Raw genomic sequence first — 23,746 nt, 5'->3', positions numbered from 1 at the left:
TCTCCTCTAGTTGAGACCACCCTGTCTCTCTGACATTTTAGTCAAAGGGCTCGTACACTTCAGTGTGAAGTCTCTGACACGAGGGAAGTCATTAGCCTTCATTAGCAACTTCCAGAAGTTTCTTATGAAGTGCTGTGAGTTTGTCATTTGCCCCTTTGTCAGGAAAGCTACATTTGAGGTTTGTTTTCTTATGAGGAGGACCAAATGTGTGATTCCCCCATCCACTAGGTTGTAGTTTGGAGATCTCTCTTCTCCAAGCCTTGATAGGGCAGAGGGGGTTGGTAAGTGATTTGTTCAGTTTTATCTGTCTGTCAACAGGAAGAAGTTAACTACAGTTGAAGTCGGAAGTTTACATATACCTTAGCCACCTACATTTAAACTCAGTTTTTCACAATTCCTGACATTTAATCCAAGTAAAAATTCCCTGTCTTAGGTCAGTTAGGATCACCACTTTCTTTTAAGAATGTGAAATGTCAGAATAATAGTAGAGAGAATGCTTTATTTCAGCTTTTATTTCTTTCATCACATTCCCAGTGGGTCAGAAGTTCACATACACTAAATTAGTAATTGGTAGCATTGCCTTTAAATTGATTAACTTGGGTCAAACATATTGGGTAGCCTCCCACAAGCTTCCACAATAAGGTGTTCCGCAGGGTTCGGATATATATTTGGGGCCCACTGTTGTTCATTTTGTATATCAACAACATTGGGGATCTTATTGAAACAGCGGATGTTAATTTTTATGCAGACGATACTGTTCTTTATTAAAGTGGTAGTAGTTTGGTCATTTTCAAAAGCTAAAGATAAAGAGCATTTAATATCGTACAACAGAACCTGTATGATTTAAAGCTGGTTCTAAATTCGGGTAAAACAAAATGCATGGTATTTTCAAATGCCAGGCATGTTACTAATCATGTCATTGCTACATTGGCAGGACATACTATAGAGCAAGTTAAAGTGTACAAATATTTGGGGGTGTGGGTTGATAAGCTGAGCTTCACTGTGCATGTAGAGAACTTGATAAGGAAGCTCAAGCTGAAAATAGGTGTTTATTACCGGCATAAGGCTTGTTTTTCTTTTGTGGCCAGGAAGGCCTCAATGTACAATGTACATTACTGGCGGTTTTACATTTTAGTGATAACATGCAGCCCTCAGGTTCATTACAGTTGGCTGGTCGTCATTGACCTTGAGTAAGCTTAAACACTGGTATACACTGATTTATAAGACCATATTGGGTGAAATGCCATTTTATCTCTGTTCTTTTTTAGTCAGGTTGGTAAATAAATAGGAATTACGGTCCCATTCTCTTAGGCTTCTAACAGTACCAATAATTGGAACAGGTCATGGTAGAAATAGTTTTAGTTACTTAGCTCCGTGGTCCTGGAATTCTCTCCTGAACATTTTAAAATTTGATGATCTAGTTTCGTTGGTGGAGTTTAAACACTTGATCGACGTATATATATCATAGAAGAGTGTAATTGTTTTTAGTCAAGACTTTCGTGCTTTTAATGTACAATGTTTTTGTTGTACTGTATGTGTGTGTTATAGTTTTGTTTGTTGTGTTTAGTGTATGTAAGTTGTTTTGTCTGAAACGTTGTTCCCCCTGCTGCTATTGGACCAGGCCTCTCTTGGAAAAGAGATTATCTCAATGAGAAAACTGTATAAATAAAGGTAAAATAATAATAAAATAAGTTGGGTGAATTTTGGCCCATTCCTCCTGACAGAGCTGGTGTAACTGAGACAGGTTTGCAGACCTCATTGCTCGCACACACTTTTTCAGTTCTGCCCACAAATTTTCTACAGGATTGCGGTCAGGGCTTTGTGTTGGCCACTCCAATACTTTGACTTTGTTGTTATTAAGCCATTTTTCCACAACTTTGGACGTATGCTTGGGGTCATTGTCCATTTGGAAGACCAAATTGCGACCAAGCTTCAACTTCCTGACTGATGTCTTGAGATGTTGCTTCAATATATCCACTAATTTCCCCCCTCATGATACCAACTATTTTGTGAAGTGCACCAGTCCATCCTGCAGTAGAGCACCACCACAACATGATGCTGCTACCCACGTGCTTCACGGGTGGGATGGTGTTGTTCGGCTTGCAAGCCTCCACCTTTTCCTCCAAACATAACGATGGTCATTATGGCCAAACAGTTCTATTTTTGTTTCATCAGATCAGAGGACATTTCTCCACAAAGTACTATCTTTGTCCCCATGTGCAGTGGCTTTTTTATGGCGGTTTTGGAGCAGTGGCTTCTTCATTGCTGAGCGGCCTTTCAGATTGTGTTGACATAGGACTCGTTTTACTGTGGATTTAGATACTTTTGTACCTGTTTCTTCCAGCATCTTCACAAGGTCCTTTGCTGTTGTTCTGGGATTGATTTGCACTTTTCGCACCAAAGTACGTTCATCTCTAGGAGACAGAACACGTCTCCTTCCTGAGTGGTATGGCGGCTGCGTGGTTCCATGGTGTTTATACTTGCATACTATTGTTTGTACAGATGAACGTGGTACCTTCAGGCGTTTGGAAATTGCTCCCAAGTATGAACCAGACTTGTGGTCTAAAATCGGAGGTCTTAGCTGATTTCTTTTGATTTTCCCATGGCACACCTCCAATTGACTCAAATTGTCAATTAGCCTATCAGAAGCTTCCAGAGCCATGACATCATTTTCTGGAATTTTCCAAGCTGTTTAAAATAGGTCAATTTAGTGTATGTAAACTTCTGACCCACTGGAATTGTGATACAGTGAATTATTAGTGAAATAACCTGTCTGTAAACAATTGTTGAAAAAATTACTTGTGTCATGCACAAAGAAGATGTCCTAATCGACTTGCCAAAAGTATAGTTTGTTAACAAGAAATTTGTGGAGCTGTTGAAAAACTCCAACCTTATGACTCCAACCTAAGTGTATGTAAACTTCCGACTACAACTGTACCTATCTATAGCCCGATCCATAATTGTCACCATTGATAAAGATGAGCAAAACATAAAATAAATAATACACATTTTGAGCTATATTACATGCTCAATTTTCATTTTTTTTTTTTATTTTATATTAATACAATTGCGCAGAGAATGAGATTTTGTTTAAAAGTATATAGTTTTCAGTACTCCAGCACCCTGCAAGGAAAACGACAGCCTTTTTCTCAAACGTTTTTTATTTATTTAACCAATTGTGCGTCGCCCTATAGGACTCCCAATCACGCCCGGATGTGATACAGCCTGGATTCAAACCAGGAACTGCAGTGACGCCTCTTGCGCTGAGATGCAGTGCCTTAGACTGCTGCGCCACTCGTTTCCAATGGGGTTCATGGTTTCCAATGGGGTTCAAGTTCGGAGACAGATGGCCTTTGCAAAATTTTGATTTTTATGGTCAATTAACCATTTCTTTGTGGATTTTGATGTGTGTTTGGGGTTATTGTCTTGCTGGAAGATTCACTTGCGGTCAATTTTCAGCCTCCTGGCAGAGGCAACCATGTTTGAGCTAAAATGTCCCGGTACTTGGTAGAGTTCATGATGTCGTTGACCTTAACAAAGACCCCAGGACCAGTAGAAGCAAAATATCCCCATAACATCAAAGATGCACCACCATATTTTCCCATATGAGGTACTTTTCTGCATATGCTTCCGTTTTTCGACGTCAAACCCACTACTGGTGTGTGTACATGGCCAAAAAAAAGCTTGTTTTTCATGTAATCTGACCATAGCACCACCTGGAGTTTGATTAACGCCATTGGCACTTGGATTGGAACTGGTGCTACGCTCAGATGACATGACAATACAGCTACTGGTGCCATACACAGTAGTGGTGGGTTTGGCGTTGAAAAACAGAAGCAAAATCTCTTTGAGCAATTGTATTATTATAATATATCATTTACCAAATGTTATGAGCATACAATAGATCAAGGCTGACTAATTATGGGCCTGACTATATTATCTACAGTATTCATCTAAAGAATGCAAATGTAATTCACTAAAACATTGCATTTAAACAAATACCGAAGTGCCTCACTGACAGTTTTCTTCTGTGCTCAGTGTTTTGCAGAGAAAAAGGGAGTGTGGTCACTATGTTAGATCAATTTAATCCTTTCAGAATGTATCCTGTGTTATTGCGCAATCATCTTTAAGATTCACTGATTAAGAACATCATAGTCGTTGTTTATAGCTGAAACAAACTGCACTTGAGATGAAGTTGTCAGCCAACAATCACAAAATGACAAAACTAATAGCCCTGATGTCAGGTTTAACAAAGGTGAGTCTTTCCAGTGTTTGACGTGATGTACCGATAGGCTGAATCAGAAGGGATTGGAGCACCACTGACATCAGATTGTCTTTAGCCAGCAACTTCTACCTATACAAACCCCTCAAAGTAACCAATTAAGGCATCAAAAGGGTATGCTGCATAGTTAATGTGGGCCAAAGGTGTGAGATTTCTCGTCGGCCCACTGCAGGGGCTCTTTATTGGGCTGGAGGAGAGCCGTCTGATCCTTGGGCCGGGCTGTGTATTGGCAGCTGTTAACTATTCAGCACAAGGGGATCTGCACAGTTAAAACAAATGGCCAGAGACTGACACCTGGGAGGTAGAGCATCAGTGGTAAAGGTTATCAGTGAGCAGACAGAGTGGCCTGGCCAGCGGCCCCGCCATAGACCGCTCTGAGGACCAATGCTTGGCAGGGAGGTTGGGCCCTAGTAGGCTCATCGGACTTGGAGAACAGTCAAGAAACATTAGCTCTATTGACACAAACTTGGTGAGTGAGCAGAGTCACTGTAATAACTCTACCTACATGTACATATTACCTCGACTAACCGGTGCCCCCACACATTGACTCTATTCCGGTACCCCCCGTATATAGCCTCGCTATTGTTATTTTACTGCTGCTCTTTAATTCTTTACTTTAAAAAAATTAAATTGTAGGTGTTTTTCTTAGCTGCATTGTTGTTTGCCTGTGAGTAAGCATTTAACTGTAAGGTCTACCTACACCTGTTGCATTTGGCACAAAATTTGATTTGAGTTCATTTTTATATACCGTAAATTACTGTTTGCCTTCTCTGAATCTCTATGCCATGTCTGTTATGGCAATGGTATTACTTTCTACAACTTTGTTACATCCAGTGTAGAGATCATGTTAGGGATGGTCTTTATTCCTCTTTTCATACATTATGTTGAGAATAAAAGGAGTATTTATGTTGTTTGACATATTTTGTCATAGATCTACAACCCAGTGCTTCAGTGTTGACTCATTGAAATCATTCATAGAGATTGAATAACAACTATTTGGGTCACTTCACTGTGATTATAGTAAGCTACACTAGTTCTTAACTCAGTCATTGTCTTCAAGGCCACAATTCCCCTGATGTGTTACCCACGTCTAAATATAGCAGACAGCAGCATCTGTAAAATATAATAGTAGACCCTCACCTGCCACCCTGACTGGCCTGTAATCCTCTGCCACAAACAACAGCCTGGCTATCACACCTGGCTATCACCTCCATCTTCACTGCGTAATGGGATTGACACCGCCACCACTGAAATGTACACCTTAGCTCTGAAAGTGACATGCTCACATTAGACTTCCCTGTAACCCTTTAAACCATGATTACCTAAAACATTCCACGTCAAAATTGGTCCCTTCTCCATTTCCTGAAATAGACACATTCTTGTAATCACACAAAGAGCTGAGCCATCCTTGTTTTGATATCTCATGACACGGCTCTGAGAGGACTGATGCTGGGTGACTGGTAGGAAGCCCCTGCAGGAAAGCTCTCGCGAGGGAGACGGCACAAGAGGCCCTGCGAATATGCATTTGTCCTCAGAAGTGCAAAGTGAGGAGAGCAACATTGAACCTGTGATTAATAACTCCTCAGCAACAATTGGTTTCACATATAAGGAGACTGAAACCACATCACACTTCCTAAAGCTCAGAGTGCTACTAGCAGGCTGGCCCTCTATGCAGGGGGATTGGTAAAACCAGTTATGCATGTGACATCTGTCTTTCCCTCCTCCAAAATAGCCTTTTAGAGTCAACGTGAGGACCTGCGCTGTGAAAATCCAATGCTGGTCTCTCTGAGTGGTTCTGTTAGAGTAATGGGTGAAATATACATTGACTCAACTTAAGCTCTTTAAAATAGCCAGTCAATATTCTCACAGCCCAGGCTTTCTAGTTGTAAACCTCTCCTGTGACCTGTTTAACTGCTATTCCTTAGAGGGATGTTTCTCTAGTTGCCTGGTTTAATACAGCCATTTCCAAAGGGCTAACTTTATGAACCTTTTAAGATATCAAGATCAATTTAGAATTATTCTAGTATTTCTCACAAATGGTGTTCCATACTTACAGTATGGTCTCCCACATGATAACATAGGCTTCAGTAGAGGCTGCTGAGGGAGGACAGCTCATAATAATGGCTGGAACAGAGTAAATGGAATGGCATCAAACACAAACTACGTGTTTGATGAATTTGATACTATTCCACTGATTCTGCTCCAGCCATTACCATGAGCCCGTCCTCCCCAATTAAGGTGCCACCAACCTCCTGTGATAGGCTTATACAGATTCACAGACGCAAATTACAAAGACAATTGGGCTCACAATAATACTATGGAAACTTGGACCATACAATACTACCCCTGGAGGAACTGTATGCAATATGCCCACATAAGCATACAATGAGAGACTGACTAATTGTATAGGGACTGTATGAAAACTGCTTGGTTTTGTAGAACAAAGCTGAGTGAGACATGTTTGTAGATCTATTGAGGGTATTTGAGGTACTTTAAGTGCCAGAGGAAGTGGAGATGAGGAGGAACTCTGCTGAAGTGCTGCGAATGGTTCTCTGTTTAGCATTTGTTTAGCCTGTGGTAACAGAGGGGAATACAGGTGAATGCAGGAGGACACATAGCCAATGGACGCTTGTGGATTTGCCTGGAAGATGGCGATTGTGGGAGGGAGGGCTCCTTTGGAATGGAGGGGAGGTTGTGCCCAGCCTTCATTCTGTCTCTGCCTCTGTCTCCTTCAAGCTGTGGTGCCTTGGCCCTGTGGTGCTAACTGACTGTTAATTGCTGGCCCATACAGTGCCTCTCCGCATGGAGAAACTGTGGCCTACAAGGGGAACTGCCCTAATGAGATTATCTATTGGAGCATTGTCCTGTCTAGACAGATCAATACACAACCCCGGGGCACTGCCTCCAGCCCCAACACCCAACCTGGCTCACCCCCAGGTAAGACTCACCTGCAGAAAGACACCGGTATTGTTGTAAGTTATTACACCATTATAGGTTTATTGGTCCCTCACACACTCCTCACCTTCTCAGATGGAGAATGAGACATGGCAGAGACCCTGTTTGGGCAAGATTAAGTCATTGTTTCAACCAATAGTGCAAATGATATACATATGACACGTGTATATTTTACAGTTATGTTATAACTGTGTTGGAAGAGTGACACAAGATGGGATTGCATTTCTTACATTTTATTGTCAGAAGCACACAAGTTCAAAGTGAACTTCAAAGTTCATTCAACAGACTATTTTGGTAATCATAAAAAAGGAATTAAAGCTACATTCAGCAATTGATACTGCTGTTCAATGGTAATTTCAATCAATAATATATACCCATTAATTTTGGAAGAATATAACTGTTTTACCCCATCAAAACCCAAAATACAAGGTTACTCCATTGTTTGTAAACCATGTCTCTGTTAACAAGCAATAAATAGCTTCAAATATGCTCAAAACTATAATGTTGATCTCATGAACTGTCACTCCATAGCTCCATCTATGAATTTGAGAATGGTTACATTTCTCCAGCCCCATCCCTCAGCATTATAGTAAACAAAGTGTCTGGGTTGGCGTTTGGCAAAAACATGAATTAAGGAATGTGACACGGGTTGCAAAGGGAGGATATATATATATATAGTCCTGGAAACTTTCAAAGTTTACCAGTAAACTACCAGAATTTTGGTATCTTTCAAGGATTTTTATGTCCTTTTTATGTTTTGGGGGGCTCCTGAGTGGTGCAGCAGTCTAAGGCACAGTATCTCAATGCTCGAGGCATCACTACAGAGCCTGGTTCGATCCCGGGCTGTATCACAACTTGCCATGATCAGGAGTCCCATAGGGCAGCGTACAATTGGCTCAGCATCGTTCGGGTTAGGGGAGGGTTTGGCCGGGGTAGGCCATTATTGTAAAATAAGAATTTGTTCTTAACTGACTTGCCTAGTTAAATAAAGGTTAAAAACATTTTTTTTTTAATTGTGCACATAAAATTTCAATAATGCACAAAATAATATTTGTTGATTAGATGCTTTTAATTATAAGGTTATTTTCTCTTGAACCATATGGTCTATCTACTAGAAACTGATGGACAATATGGACACAGTTACAAAAAGGAATACTATATATGGATACATTTTTTTAAGTTTAAAAGTTATTCAATTATAAACTAGTAAAGTTACGTTAGATTGCCATAGATTTTCTGTTTAATACCAAAATGACTGAAGTAATTATTGTTATTATTGGTAATCCTGGAAAATCAGTAGCTTTGCAACCCTAATTTTATCAGTAGCTTTGCAACCCCGACTCAAATGTTATATTTTGTAAGGGTTGATCTCACTTTCCTGAACTTGTATTAACTGTGTCAAATGAATTATAATGGCTATTTTATCACATTGCATGAGGACACTAAATGGACTTTCTGTGTGTGATTACGTCTGTGTGAATGATATTTACACAGATTTTGGTGCCGCTGCAGGCCCAGTTCTCCAGTGGGGAAGCCTGTCCATATTTGTTTAAAAGTCTCTTAGCAGTTAATAAAGATGCATTTCCTCCGTCCCCCTTCCTGTGGAGACGGTATCAAGGCCCTGTTAAGTCCCTTTGATTTCCACAACCCTCCAATCACAGTGGGACATTGACTCATCATTGTGCCACTTCAAAGCCTGGGAATGGCTCTCTCTCCTGGCCACTCCCACCCCTGGGATCTCCTTAAAAGTCAGGGACACCTTGTCCTCCAGTTGAACAGTTCTAGAGTGCCCGAAGTGATTGCTGTTAGAACACTATTGGACCTACCACCCCTCAATTTATGCTTCCGTCACCAGTGGAATATACTGAAAGCCCAAGACAGATGTGCAGCAGCAAGGAGGGACTGTGAACTACTTTGGATATCACTGAACCAGTTTACTGATACATTATATTTTTGGCGCACCTCTTCTTGTTGCACCAACTCGTCTAAAGAATGCAGTCCATCAGAGGTGAGTGTTGGTCCTGAAGCTCTTTTTTGTCATCAAACCTCCCTTGGACTCCCAATGGACATCACACATTCAAGTCATAAGCTCTCATTGCCTATATCAATAGTTTGGGTTGTATTCTTAGTCTACTCTGTGTATATGAAATGCTCCTCTTAATCCCGGCCTATTCAGTTCTCATCTTGATCAGCTAGTCATCCATCAGTTTTGGTTTATGGCTGTGTCTTAATGATGGTTTCCACATCTACATCTTAGATATGAAGTCCAACTTTATTGCTCCACCCTCCTCCTCTATTCCCGGTGGCCCCGATGCCTATCACCAAGGCAACATCAGGATGACTCTGGAGGACCCAGAACTCTGGAAGTCTTTCCATGAAATTGGAACAGAGATGATTATCACTAAACCGGGCAGGTAAGATAACCACAGCTTCCAATTCTATCTGCCATGATCAATTACAATGTACTTGATCGAAATTGCTTCAAGAAGTAGCATTTTTTTTTGTGTGGACTGGCATGATAATGATTATCCTTGTATTTTACAGGAGAATGTTTCCACACTGTAAAATCAACCTTTCTGGGCTGATGCCTTGTTCCAAGTACATCTTGCTGGTTGACATGGTTCCTGTGGATGGTTTCAGGTATAAGGTAAGAACCTTTAGCATGTTTGCACTTTAATACATATCCATTGTCTTTCATGAGCAAAATCATTGAAATCATGGAGAATTTTACATTTAGAAATGACACAACACCGGCTTGTAAAAAACAATCTTGACATTAGCGATTAGCTTTTCTCTAATGGCCAGCATCTCCAGACGAGATCCAGCTCCACTCCAGCCTCTGCTTATAACCCCTCTGATATTGGACATCACAGGGCATTATCTCTTCCTGTTGTTCTATCCCCTGCTGTTTGCCCCCTTCTCTCTGTGGGTGGTGCAAGCCAAACTATCACTCTCTCTTTTAGCCTCCTTAAAGTTAGGCAGGGATCCTCTGAAAATCACCTCACCCTCCTTGTATGACAGATAAACAAAGTTTGTTTTTACTCAATTTCTTGGTCTCCTTCCAGTGGAATAAAGAGAAATGGGAAGTGGCTGGGAAAGCAGAGCCACAGCCCCCTTGCCGGACGTACCTGCACCCTGACTCTCCAGCTCCTGGGAGCCACTGGATGAAACAGACCGTGTCCTTCCTCAAGCTCAAGCTTACCAACAACACCCTAGACCAACATGGCCATGTAAGAAGGCATTGTCAAGCTCTGTAATAATAGATATAGACTTCTTCTATAGAGCTTTGATGATATTAAGTGTTGTCATTGTTCCAGTGACTAAACTAACTGTGCATCTCTATCAGATCATTTTGCACTCCATGCATCGCTACCACCCGCGCTTCCACATTGTCCAGGCAGACGACATGTACAGTGTACGCTGGAGTGTATTCCAGACCTTTACCTTCCCTGAGACCTCCTTCACCTCCGTCACTGCTTACCAGAATACTAAGGTCAGTCTCACTGCAGTCACTGGCAGAGCAGGGCACTACCCTTTATTTCCCCAAGCAAGCATCTGGTAACAAGGCACTAGGTGTTTAAAGCAACTCTTTCTCCCCTAGATAACCAAGCTGAAAATCGACCACAACCCATTTGCGAAAGGCTTTAGAGACGAAGGAACTAATACAAAAAGGTAGAATAGTTACTATAACTATTGTTCTATTATATGCTTGTCTTGAATATAAGTTCACTAATGATCGGCCCTATTATCTTTCCCGCTGCAGGCGCGCTAACAGAAACCCAGCCTGCCCAGAGAATAAAGCAAAGAAAATTGATTGTCTAAGCAGAGAATCAGATGAGGACAGACCTCCTGGTATTGGATTTCACCACTTGGTGACCAAATTACTCATCCCTTCATGTAGAAATAGTTCTTCCCTGAGCTTAGTGGGTCTGATGTCATGTATGTTTTTCAGACTTCCCCAGGTCATCATTTGAAGGATATGATGGAGAGCAAGCAGAACTCCCCAAAACCAAAGAGGAGGAAGTGGTGAAAGAGGAACGCTACTCCCCCTGGGGGCCTGAGAGGGAGCATGGCCACCACGTCCGGACAGATTCACCCCCTGGACCTGACACCAGAGAAATGTACAATGCAGAGCAGCTAGTACCAGCCCCAGCTTCATACCAGCCGTACAGGTAGGCACCACAGCATGCTGTCTGTCATGTTCATTCTGCTGTATATCTCACTGCTACATTGTCATCAAAGCAGATAACACTGACCACCACCCTGCCTTCTCTTCTGTCCTCAGGTTCCATGAATACGGGAAGTCTCCATCTCCCTCCTCCAGCGTAGGCAGCAGCAACGGGGGTTCTGGACGCGCCAGCTTTGAGTCCAGAGTCTCTGATGTAGCCACAGTCCCAGAGCATGAGGCCTCCAAGCCCTCTACCCATGAGATCGGACCATCTCCCTGTGGCACCCAGCCCTCTGCAGGACATCACCAGGACTACACAGGGGTGCTCAACATGGCCCAGGCAGGCAAGCCAGGGGTCCTCAGCCACCACATTTACACCCCTTACAGCACCGAGCAGACCCTGGGCCAGTGGAGCGGCCCCAGCCCCGTCCAGTACCCTCCCCCTCACCACCTGCCCTCTGACTACAGTACCCCGGCTGTGCACCACGGATATCACCATGGCAATGTGGCTGAGTGGAGCCAGTACCCACTCTTCTCTTACTCGTGCTGGTGAAAGCATTTCCTCAGTTTCTCCCAAAAGAGAAGGACTGCAGTCTCACAAGTGACTCAGCGAGACCTCATAAATGCTACTATGCCGTCATACCTGTGTTTCTTCTGTCCCAAGTCCAACACCACACCCTGGCTGCTGATCCAGAGCTCACGGCCATACTACAGTATGCTGGGGCTGAAAGAGAAGGACCTGGGTCAGGAGAAATGCCAACCAGCAGAGAGAATAACGGAGTGGAAGAGACAATATACTTCAGAATGACTTACCAGAGTAGTGGTGTGGACTGGTTTGATATCACAACTGTCTTTAGGCCTAAGGCCTGAAAAATGTATGCGTTCCTCCCAGTGAAATGTATGTTTATTGCTGAATTGTCTATTTATTTCATGTTTGGATTTAGTTTCTCCCTGGTAAATATTTTTGTAAAAAAAAACAAAAACATTTTGTGTGTAATAAATTGCTTTACTGATATGTTAATGTCATCTGTATGGAATTAAAAAAAAGTTCTAACTGTTTTTCACTGTTTTCTTCAAAGCTAATGAAGCATAATTTCTTGGGAGCCTGGTGCATTATAGTGCATGACAATACAGCAGTCAACGCAACTTTTAAAGGCATTTTCCTTAACGTTTGTGGAGATCACATTAATGGTAAACTCTGAGCAGGTCGGCTCAAGCATAAATTACCTTTAAAAAAAGTATGTTATAGCACTTTCTCCCTCTGAACGAGCCTTGAACTGAATCTGGGCCTTGATCAATCTCCCTTCTTGGGATATCAGGACTTTCCACCGGCTGTTTTCTATGAGTTAAGTTCTCTCAGATTTTATTATTGCTGTCAGATTATGAGGTCAAAATAGATGACCTAATGCAAGTCCAGGTTGATAGGATATAGAATTAAAGATGGTAAACTGTTATCCACACTCCATAACCTTGTTCATCTGTGTCTTTGTACTTTTGAAAATCACATAGCAACACTTCCTACTCTGGTGTTTGTATTTTACCTTTGTTGACCTAACGAGGACCACACTCCGGTTTCCTTTGGCTCAGCATGCATTAAAGACACTGCACTATTGTGCCTCTGGCCAGGGGAGTGACTTCACCTGCTGAGATTTACCCACTTGCGTAATAAAACATGCCACGGTCATCTTTCTCCCTCTGAACGAGCGAGCGTTAAGAGCATGAAAATTGGGGGCAGTTGGCTTCCTTTCACAGCAGCAAGCACAGAGCAGCCTGATGGCCCTTTTTCACGGATGTCAGCTGCTAATGACTGCCGTAAAGCCCGGGAGGGAGGGTGGGAGTCGTCCTCCAGGGGACAATGCTGCCAAGGGCTTTTACTCAGCTCAATTCATTAGTAGGCTCTTTGTGACATTAGTGGGGAAAATCTTTGGCTCCCTTTCTCCCGCCCTCCTCTCCTGATGAACTCACTCTACCCAGCTGATACATGATGCGCACGTTGTTTACCCTATCTGACAGTGTTGGTGTCGGGAGAAGAATAGAGGACGTTCTGTATAAAGGTCCCAATTAAACTTTAGAATTGATCTCCCATCTCAGTGAGTCATGTCACAGTAGAGTCATCCCAGTCATTACTGATTATTTGATGTGGCGGAAATGTAGTGGCAGAGAAGATCTCTGTAATTAAATTAAAATATCCTGGACAGTCATAGATCGCTGGGGCCCCAGCTATCAAATGAGATCCAATCCAAGTGAGAGCACTTTGGAGCGAATTGCAACATTATTTGATCTATTCTCTGGTCTAGTAGAGATATGCCAGGAGCTGAGTCAGCAGACTGTTGGTACTTGAGGGTGGGAAATGGTCTGGGCTATGGCTGACAGGAGAATACAGGAAGAAGATTTTTTTTTTTTTAAGTTTAACTCCCCCAATATCCTGTTTGTGTTTTTTTGTCAGGATAGGGCTATCAGCAGTACCACAGACATAAGTACGGGTATGTACCGCTACTGGAATTAAAAACAAATACTGATTTAAGAACCCCTTCAAAATATTAAATTGGTTTAACATGATGAAAATTAACTTGGAAGTCAAAATACACAATGTTTTAGGTTCAATAACCAGAGTTCATAGGAAGTGCAGTGGAAAACAAAGTGACCCAGTGTTGCATAACTGTGACCCAAATCACCACAAAGAATTACTCCCCCAGTGTTCTCATTTTACAAATAATATTAGAATAGCAAGCAACATCTGTGATGTTAAATAACTGATCGGGCATTTGTCTTATTGGACTATAATCTAAATACTGTGCCCATTTCTACAGCCAAACAGATATCAATGAACGGTCATACAGAACACATGCTGTATAGTCGACTGAGATAATCCGAATACATGCTGATGTTAGTGCTGATAGTTTACATCCATGCATGCTCACCAACATGACCTAACTGGGTGGAGGAGTGTGATGTTCTGGGGGTTGGACTTAGGCCCGGCCCATTTCCTCCCCTGACAGATGTCAAATGGTCAGCAGGACCCTTTTCAAGTGCAGAACTGCCTCCCCAGGTCTGTCCCAACCTTCATTTTTCATCACCAGCAGTAGGACAGGACAGAGCTCAGAGCACAAACACTTATCTTATGTAACAACCCCCAAGACACTCACGTCCAACATTCCACTCTGCATAAACGGTTCAAGACAGCACCACCCAGGAAATTTCAGCATTTTAATAGCTCTAATAATGGACAAGCAAAGAGCTCTAAATCGACCTTAACTCTAAAGTGTGTAAAGGCCTCAGCTCTCTCTGACAATGCCAAATACGTGACATATGTCTTCATTATTCCCCAGGTGGTCAGTGGTGTCAGAATGAATAGATTGCTGTTTATGGACACCATGAAAACGTAGCAGTTTATGCGAGCTGAGCTGGATGTCCAAAACAAGAGGGCACATCAGCAGACCAAAACGACACACCAGGGACTGGCATGACAGTGTGAAATAAAGAGGGGGGAACTGACTGGGGGATGATGGGGGTTTACAGATGAAACAGCCTTGGAGAAGAAAGCAGCAGTCAAGCTTCATAAAGTCAATGGGCTATAGGACCAAATGGAGAGGAACTAGCTGAGACTGGGAGGGATGAAGGATATAGGCAACAACAACCACCTTGAGAGGACAGACAACCACTCAGGCCTGGTCAATACCATGTAAATCTCAGTATATAGAGGAATTCCTTTGGACATAAAGGAAATTGCAAATAAATAAATGATTACTACACAAATTAGTAGTAATTATTCACTAAATCACTCAACAATTATTTGCGGCTCTGTAAAAACTCACATATATAGGCAAACGGTTGTCTTGGGGTTTAGAATATGATCTTGTTTTTATTACGGAGATGCAGGGTAAAATATTCTGGATGATTTCATGTGTACCAACTGTAGTATAATCACATGTTTACTACATCTTTATTCTAATCCACTGTCAACAATTAGTGACTTCTTTCCTCAACAACAATTTGATAAACTGTGATAGAAGAGACACATTATTAAAGGCCCATTTCTAACCAAACAGGAAACCCTGTCTTAAGTGTAACAGAGAAAGCAAGGCACAGTGTGGAAATAAGACAAATTAATCATTATTCATTTTAAGTTCATGATGAGTAAATGCCATTCTCATGATATCATAGTAATAAGCAGTGGTTATAAGGGCCAATATTGGAACATAAACCATGAATCCAGCTCAACAGAACTAGACAAAACAGTTTCGGTTTCCAAGCTGGCAGATTAATGGCCTGTTTCCTTCACAAGTGCAACATTAAACAAATTAAATATTATATATCTAATGATACTGTAAAAGCAAAGGTTATTATTTGGTCTAAAATGTCAAACTAAACTAGATTTTGTTAACCGTGATCATTTGAGTACTCCTCCTCATCAAATTATTGCATAGTCAATGAATATCCCTCTGTGCCTCATTTGAACTGGTTGTAATGTTAAGTTGAAGAGCTGTGAAACATTTGTATGATTTTGTGGAGGAAGTGTTCCAAAAAAAGGCTATTTCTTTCTTCTCCTCTTTGTATAAAGTAAAGGGGGAACAGTAGTGATAGACCAAAGTGGTAAAGTCACCTTAATCTGTCAATCTGGCAGACACACACGCAGAAACGTCTTCAGGTCAAAGTGAGGGCAAGCTGCAAAGACGGGAGAAGGCCTACAGAAGTACAGATGTTGGAGCAACAACACAAGAGAAAGAGGCAAAAGGTTTTCGTTAACACTTTGGTTCAGAGGCACTCAGCGTGGTCAACATGCAGGGAGAGACTACACTCCCATCACCACTGTATCAAACAAGCTAGGGAAATACCACAAGGATTCATTCAGCCTTGCATGCAAAATAAAAGATTCAGCAAATAACAGATTCCCCTCAGATTCAGTTCAATGCCACCTCTGAACACCGCTCTAGTCTCCTCCTCCACAGTCAGGACCACGTCAGTCAGTCAGTCCTCAGAGTTGTCCAAATCCACCTCCTCCCAGGATGCCTTGGTGCGCTGCTCCCAGTTCTTGGCTTGATCAATCACAGCACGGGAGAGGAGCACCACGCAGGCTGCCAGGCCAGAGATACGGTCCTCGAATGCTGTCCCACTCTCCCAGAGGTCTGCCTCTGTGTTATACACATGCACGTATTTCATACGGTTGCTCTTGTCATGAGAGCGCCCACCTAGTATGTAGATGAGGCTGCCGAGTACTGCCACACCAGGCTCCCCATGACCAGCTGGTAGAGGAGTCATCACAGACCAAGAGTTACCTGCTGGGCTGTAGCATGCCACCTGGATAAGAGACCAGTAACTTAGTACATTACTTTACATCTCACACCTCAAGCCTTTGTTGCATTGCAAACTGTTGCTCAGTCACTTTGAATACCATTGGTAAGTGGAGGTACGGTACCTGGAGAACATCTCGGCGGTACCCGCGCTCATCATTGCTGCCACCAATGACATAGACCCGTCCATTGACAGCAGCCATACCATGCCATGCCCGCTCCACCGGCCCCTCTGCACACTCTGCCCACTGGTTGTGCTGGGGGTCATAACAGTATGTCTCGCTCAGGTACGCCATTCCCCGCCGCCCACAAGTGACGTACATCTTGCCATCCAAGACTGCTCCGGCGTGTGCATACACCTAGAGGGAAGACTAGACTAGTATTCAGGCATAGGATTGGCACAACATTAAAAAAATAAGAACAAAGGGCCACGAAATATCAAGAATAGCTCATTCAGGGAGGAAATCCATATTTATTTGATTATTCTCACAAATGGTGAATTGGTCCTATTTGTTGTTTATCTCAAGGGAAGGTTCCTCATAAATCCCCTTCTCCCTCCATACTTTGATACACTGACAAATAGATATCAGTGAATATCTAGCACCCTCTTATGGACAATGTGAGTGCATACTTAGAGGTTTTGCTCTTTATGACGTGATCGTACCTCTCTCTTGAGGGCTGCCACATATTCCCAGGTGTTGGTGTGTGGGTCGTAGCGTTCTACACACTCCAGTTCATTGCTGTAGTCGCGCCCCCCAATAGCGTAGATGTGTCCGTCCAGCACACACACACAGTGGTCTGCATGCTGCTGCTGCAGGGGCTTGATGGAGCACCAGATGTTGTGGCGAGGGTCATATCTAAGAGGAGGAGACTGAGTGCTTGAGATCAAATATCACGTCTTTTCATTAATTCATGTCAAATGTCAAAAAGAGGACATGCTAATTAATGGCAAAAAGGGGAATGCTAATTAATTGGCAATTAGTAATATTTTGAAAGTGCATTTTTGTGATATTTGTCATGCAAAATTATTGCAAAGTTTCAACTGCAGCGATTTAAATCCAAAGAAAAAACAAGACTTCTGACTGTTCCAAGGACAAATTAAGTCAGCAGTAAACAGACCTTTTTGAGCAAATTAGAGTTCAAATTCAATTACAAGGGAACTCAACACAGAACAACTTATCAGTCAGATGGCATTTTCAGCTGACACCCGTCTGTTGTTATGCATGTAGCCTACTCTTTTATAATAGGAATGCATATATTTTTATTTATTTAACTAGACAAGTCAGTTAAGAACAAATTCTTATTTACAATGACGGCCTTGGGTTAACTGCCTTGTTCAGGGGCAGAATGACAGACTTTTACCTTGTCAGCTTGGGGATTCAATCTAGCAACCTTCAGTTACTGGCCCAACACTCTAACCACTAGGCTACTTGCCACCCCAATACTGCCCTACCAAGCAAAAAAAGCAGTAACTGCTCATTTGGTTGAAATTGAGTTAGTCATTTTTGCTACTTTAAATACATGCTTAATCATGTGGACAAGTATCCTGCCTCTATTGTATTGTGTTTTGGAGAAAATGGGGGTCATTTTAGCAGTAAAGTTACTGTGAAACTAAGGTAAATGAAAGCATTTTTCTCCACGCTATGAGCAGTTACTGCTTTTTTGCAAAGTAGGGTAGAATACAGTTTTACTTCTATACAGTGTCTACTTTCATTGTTAGACACTGCATTCTGCTCTGTATGGTAGATAGTTAAGAGAATCACACAGTAGATCATGACAGCAGACCTAATGATCAGATCCATACTCTGTTAGAGTGGATCTGCCTATGCTATTGGGTCTCACCTCCAGCAGCGAGTCTCTGCACGAAAGCCGCTGGTGTTCTTGTCTCCCCCAATCAGATAGACAAAGTTGTTCAGCACAGCGATACCTTGGTTGGACATGCGGGGGGCTTGAGCAGCCGTGAGTGTCCTCCACTCACCCCAGCTAGGGTGATAGACCTGGAACAATTCTTCGCTCTCAGTCAGTGAGCCAGAGGAGAACATACCTCCGAAGCCAAGGATGCAGTTGAAGTTGGAACGGGGCTGGGTGAGGGGGCCCTGCAGGATGGGCTGCCAAAGCTCCTGCTCGTGGTAACGCAGTGCAGCTGCCACAAAGTCCTTCAGTGGACACTGATTCAGCCGCCCAAACAGTCTCTGCAACACCTGTTTGTCCATGAGGCAGAAACGCACCGCCTCAAGCATCCTCAGATTGTCCTGGGGGAGGGGGAGAATGAGTAATGGTGCAGAACAGTCTGTTCCACACATCCCTAGACAGAGGCCCATCTGAGTTTGTTAATCTCTGATATCATGGTGCCATTCACCAGCCATGTATCTATACAAGCCTGGTGGTCAAACGTGAAACAGCTTTCAAAGTTATTGGATTTTCAGGTAATACAAAATGGCCAGCGGAGGGCATGCATTCTTTTACTGCTTCTGATATACGGCAGTACCATGGGCAAACAGCCTCAAATGTCTCAAAGCGAGTGGCTGACTAACCGGCTGGCCTTACCTGGAGGGACACCTGGTCTGTCTCCACCTGCTCTGGGCTGTAGTGGTAGTGCAAAGCTGCCTCGTACACCTCGTTCTCTGAGCTGACCTCTAGCTCGTCACTGCTCAGCACACTGAGGACCTTCTCTGGGGGAAGCTGGCGGTACACCTCTGTGCGAGAGAACGTCTGAATGTTCCTCAGGATGTAGGAGTGCACCTTGGCCCCCAGCTGCTGCAGCCCATACACATCAGCCAGCTTGTCAACTTCCAAGATGTTGCTGTCATCCAGCCAGGAAAAGAGGAAGTCACAGCAAAAGCCAATAACCTCCTCAATCTACAAAATATTAAATCCAAAGGTCACCGGGGAATACAGCCCAAGACCTATGACTTTGATCCAAAGGACACACAAAAAAGAACATACCTGTACAAGAGTGGCAGCAACCAGGACCTCCTGCACATTGTCCAGGTCTAACTCAAGCTCCGATGTGTAGATGAAGTCCAGAAGTTTGGTCATGGCAGTGTAGGTCACCCCATGCACTGGAATCTCTGTCAGCTGCGTCTCTCTGAGACCTCCAGCAAACATCCCTCTGGAGAAAACACAGGCAGGGTTAGGGGAGAAAAAGCCTCCCCCCAAAGCGAGACGAGAACTGCCTAAAGTCTTGCAGATGGAAAGTAGTGTCAGGCAGACAGGCCTACCTGAAGTAGTCACATGCGGCAGCCAGGAGGATACGATGGGCTTGGATGGGCTTGCCCTCCACAATGAGTACTACGTCAAACAGGATGCCACCCTGCCTCAAGCCAAACAGCCCATCCAACAGGCTGCAGGAATGGGCACAACTTCGATATGTCTGGCGGCCACATTGGCCAGATGAGCTGGTGGGGCTTCCCATTTGGTTCAGCTCCCCATCATCGGCCATTGCTGATTATTCCTTGTCTCACATTAGGCACACTAGTACTAGCTAATACTCACTCTTCCCATGATGTTTCACATGCTGATGTGGTTGGGTGAGATGAAACATGAAAGGGAAAAATAAACACGATCATGTAGCTACAGTTGCATAACTAGCTAGCTAACACCCCATGCACACAACATCATGCTAGATACTTCTTCCATTTATAATCATATCTGAAGATCTAGCAAGACGAATGTAAATCACGAACTATACTGGTAATAGTAGTGTGACAGTCCACCAGGTTAATAGCTAGTTATCTAGCTAGTGAATAACATAATTTACTTCTTATATTAGCTATATTGAATTCCTATGATATTCCTCTCCGATACGCATCTCAACACTAACATAAACAGACATCACGTGACAAATGGTACAGCTACCCAAAGATGGTCTAGTTATATACTGTATACTACCTAGCTAGTTCATGAGTCATTATTACACAAGCACGCTGTGTAGCAGAACTCTCAAAAAACAGACGTTTCGAACGTAGCAGCAAGCTAAATTAGCTAGCTAACATTAACACAACTCTGCGATATCATTATTCTGCAATTGCAAGTCGGTTGAAAAATAGTTAAGTTGTTTTCACTTTCGATTAGTTGAAACTAAAGCAATATTACCATTTGAACAATGTGGTTAAATAACTAGGGGAAAAAGAAAGAAAAAATACCTAACTAGCCACCCGTGTTTACTGTTTCTTTCAGGTATTCATGCGCCCATTTCGTGTGAGGTCATTTCCGTCTACAATATTACATTTACATTTACATTTAAGTCATTTAGCAGACGCTCTTATCCAGAGCGACTTACAAGTTAATTTTTTACCTTTATTTAACCAGGCAAGTCAGTTAAGAACACATTCTTATTTTTCAATGACGGCCTGGGAACAGTGGGTTAACTGCCTGTTCAGGGGCAGAACGACAGATTTGTACCTTGTCGGCTCGGGGGTTTGAACTCACAACCTTCCGGTTACTAGTCCAACGCTCTAACCACTAGGCTATTTCTGCGCGCACTAATGTCAGTGGATGATAAAGCATGACTATCTTAAATGTTTGTTTTACAGAAATAATGCATAGCGTACCTATTGTGCTGGATTTCACAGTGATTCGTGCTAATGTTGTGAAAGAAACTGAGGGGAGACTGTCACCTGTGCACTATACAGGGTATTATGTCATGTGAGTAGGCTTGTCTGAAATGTAAATTAAGCGACACAATATGTGAGTGTCTCACTGAGATATAAAAGAACGGATAGCCTACTGGAAATATACTTCTTGTATGTGGCAGATGCGGAATAAATGTAACGTATGCCCATTAGTTGATTTACCAGAAGAGGACGCTCTTTCCTCAAACAAATGTCCTCTCTATCAACCCTGTGTTCATGTCAATGGGTGTGTTCGAGCATTAAGCTTAGACAAAAATTGTCAGTGAAGTCAAGGGGAGCTGCATCTGTGACTGCCGAAAGTGGGACACTAGTGATTTTCCAACAGCAAACCTCAAACTGCTTCTTTAGAAATGTCGAAATAAACTTTATCACCCCATACCACAAACTGAAAACAATGTGTGTACAATTTATTGGTTAGAGATGATTTGTATACCTTGTAGCTTCAGAATCCGGGGAAAGTTTGTTCCTGTTTCAGTCACGTTTTTGGCCAAGTTCACATGCTTCAAACAAAAACCAACTGCTCATTTTGAATGGATCTTTTTGGTCAACATCCGGAAAAGAGCCATTCATTTGGCTCCCTGATTTCCATACAGCTACTACTGCTTTTTGACCTCCGGACGATTATCTGTGGATAAATTGGAAAAACTTTCTGTGAAGATGTTAATTCCTCACTGCAGGAACAATAGGTAGTGAGGAGAGCGACTCATTTTTCATGTTTGTTTTTTTCATCCATTTCTATGCACTACTGAACGAAGACCCGTTTAGGAGCCAAATGAACTACTCTTTTAGGTGAACGTATCCAAAAGACCCAGCTCATTGAAAAGACTTGGAATGCCCGTCCCTAAAAAACACTCTAATGATTGGTTGACAAATAGTACATCCCATAATGCAGCTGATGGCTGCGTTGTAGCGACTTGAAGGTGACTTCATCAGAACCTGCATGACCTTTGATCACATGATTTTTATAAAGTTCATACAGTCGACGAGTAGTCGTAGGTCGGACCCATTTTTTTGTCCATAATGCAACACACTCTGAAAGGTGGCGACCGACGATGGTCAACGTCTTGACAAAAGTGATCCCCTCCAACGCACCCAATGGCTCTATTTTAGACAGGGAATTTTTGAGATTCTACCCATTTACTGGAGAATTTCCACAGAAATGTTCACAGAATGACATGCTTTTTATGATCACATGATGGAAGTCTGTTGGAGTGAACTTTTGGATTTAACTCATGTTTTTGTTACAAATGTAATTTAAAGAAAGAGAAAAACTGACATTTAGCTAGATCATTTCCAAAGAAAGAACCCGTTGCTTACAGCAAATATGGTGGTACAGTTATTGTGGACTGTAATCAACCTGGCAACTTTGTATGGCAAATGATATTCACATCCATGTTTACTGTGTTATGAATACCAATGTTCCCAGCTGCCTCCATTGGATTCAAGACAGAAGTTGCCATTTCTATTTCACATCCAGAGTCCAGACTATATCCCTTGAGATCTCATCAAATCAAATTTATTTATATAGCCCTTCGTACATCAGCTGATATCTCAAAGTGCTGTACAGAAACCCAGCCTAAAACCCCAAACAGCAAGCAATGCAGGTGTAGAAGCACGGTGGTTAGGAAAAACTCCCTAGAAAGGCCAAAACCTAGGAAGAAACCTAGAGAGGAACCAGGCTATGTGGGGTGGCCAGTCCTCTTCTGGCTGTGCCGGGTAGAGATTATAACAGAACATGGCCAAGATGTTCAAATGTTCATAAATGACCAGCATGGTCGAATAATAATAATAAGGCAGAACAGTTGAAACTGGAGCAGCAGCACGGCCAGGTGGACTGGGGACAGCAAGGAGTCATCATGTCAGGTAGTCCTGGGGCATGGTCCTAGGGCTCAGGTCCTCCGAGAGAGAGAAGGAGAGAATTAGAGAACGCACACTTAGATTCACACAGGACACCGAATTGGACAGGAGAAGTACTCCAGATATAACAAACTGACCCCAGCCCCCCGACACATAAACTACTGCAGCATAAATACTGGAGGCTGAGACAGGAGGGGTCAGGAGACACTGTGGCCCCATCCGAGGACACCCCCGGACAGGGCCAAACAGGAAGGATAACCCCACCCACTTTGCCAAAGCACAGCCCCCACACCACTAGAGGGATATCTTCAACCACCAACTTACCATCCTGAGACAAAGCTGAGTATAGCCCGCAAAGATCTCCGCCATGGCACAACCCAAGGGGGGGGGGGATGCCAACCCAGACAGGATGACCACATCAGTGGATCAACCCACTCAGGTGACGCACCCCTTCCAGGGACGGCATGAGAGAGCCCCAGTAAGCCAGTGACTCAGCCCCTGTAATAGGGTTAGAGGCAGAGAATCCCAGTGGAAAGAGGGGAACCGGCCAGGCAGAGAC

General features: G+C 43.0%; 2 protein-coding genes across 4 annotated transcripts; one reads left to right on the top strand and one right to left on the bottom strand.

The window, feature by feature from the left end:
• Nucleotides 1–9,166: 9,166 nt before the first annotated feature.
• On the top strand, nt 9,167–12,059 carry tbx16 (T-box transcription factor 16). Its single transcript, XM_064937377.1, has 9 exons — nt 9,167–9,245; nt 9,495–9,651; nt 9,782–9,884; nt 10,303–10,467; nt 10,584–10,730; nt 10,839–10,909; nt 11,001–11,089; nt 11,190–11,409; nt 11,523–12,059. Exons 1-9 carry the CDS (start codon nt 9,230–9,232, stop codon nt 11,956–11,958), a joined length of 1,404 nt encoding a protein of 467 aa, XP_064793449.1. The 5' UTR covers nt 9,167–9,229; the 3' UTR covers nt 11,959–12,059.
• A 2,568-nt stretch (nt 12,060–14,627) lies between these two features.
• On the bottom strand, nt 14,628–21,355 carry klhl22 (kelch-like family member 22). Of its 3 annotated transcripts, none has more exons than XM_064937376.1 (8): nt 21,250–21,355; nt 19,918–20,213; nt 19,643–19,808; nt 19,244–19,555; nt 18,539–18,948; nt 17,361–17,553; nt 16,822–17,055; nt 14,628–16,703 (listed from the first exon to the last, which is right to left on the bottom strand). In XM_064937376.1, exons 2-8 carry the CDS (start codon nt 20,136–20,138, stop codon nt 16,374–16,376), a joined length of 1,866 nt encoding a protein of 621 aa, XP_064793448.1. In that variant the 5' UTR covers nt 20,139–20,213; nt 21,250–21,355; the 3' UTR covers nt 14,628–16,373. The 3 variants fall into 3 exon arrangements, with proteins under 3 accessions (XP_064793448.1, XP_064793446.1, XP_064793447.1); XM_064937374.1 differs by lacking the exon at nt 21,250–21,355 and adding an exon at nt 20,842–20,905; XM_064937375.1 differs by lacking the exon at nt 21,250–21,355 and adding an exon at nt 20,792–20,874.
• Nucleotides 21,356–23,746: the final 2,391 nt, after the last annotated feature.

The sequence above is a fragment of the Oncorhynchus masou genome, chromosome 25, assembly GCF_036934945.1.
Source record: "Oncorhynchus masou masou isolate Uvic2021 chromosome 25, UVic_Omas_1.1, whole genome shotgun sequence".
NCBI classification, from domain to species: domain Eukaryota; kingdom Metazoa; phylum Chordata; class Actinopteri; order Salmoniformes; family Salmonidae; genus Oncorhynchus; species Oncorhynchus masou.
Note: the sequence above shows the minus strand (reverse complement) of the source record. Positions and strands in the feature narration are given on the sequence as shown.

Excerpts from the sequence above, each read along its gene's own strand:
- tbx16 (XM_064937377.1), top strand. Across the intron at positions 10,910-11,000 it reads GAAGGAACTAATACAAAAAG|GCGCGCTAACAGAAACCCAG; the intron begins GTAGAATAGTTA and ends TTCCCGCTGCAG. Across the intron at positions 11,090-11,189 it reads AGATGAGGACAGACCTCCTG|ACTTCCCCAGGTCATCATTT; the intron begins GTATTGGATTTC and ends TATGTTTTTCAG.
- klhl22 (XM_064937376.1), bottom strand. The coding sequence starts at position 20,138 with ATGGCCGATGATGGGGAGCTGAACCAAATGGGAAGCCCCACCAGCTCA. Across the intron at positions 19,809-19,917 it reads GCCGCATGTGACTACTTCAG|AGGGATGTTTGCTGGAGGTC; the intron begins GTAGGCCTGTCT and ends TGTTTTCTCCAG. Across the intron at positions 18,949-19,243 it reads CAGACCAGGTGTCCCTCCAG|GACAATCTGAGGATGCTTGA; the intron begins GTAAGGCCAGCC and ends CCCCTCCCCCAG.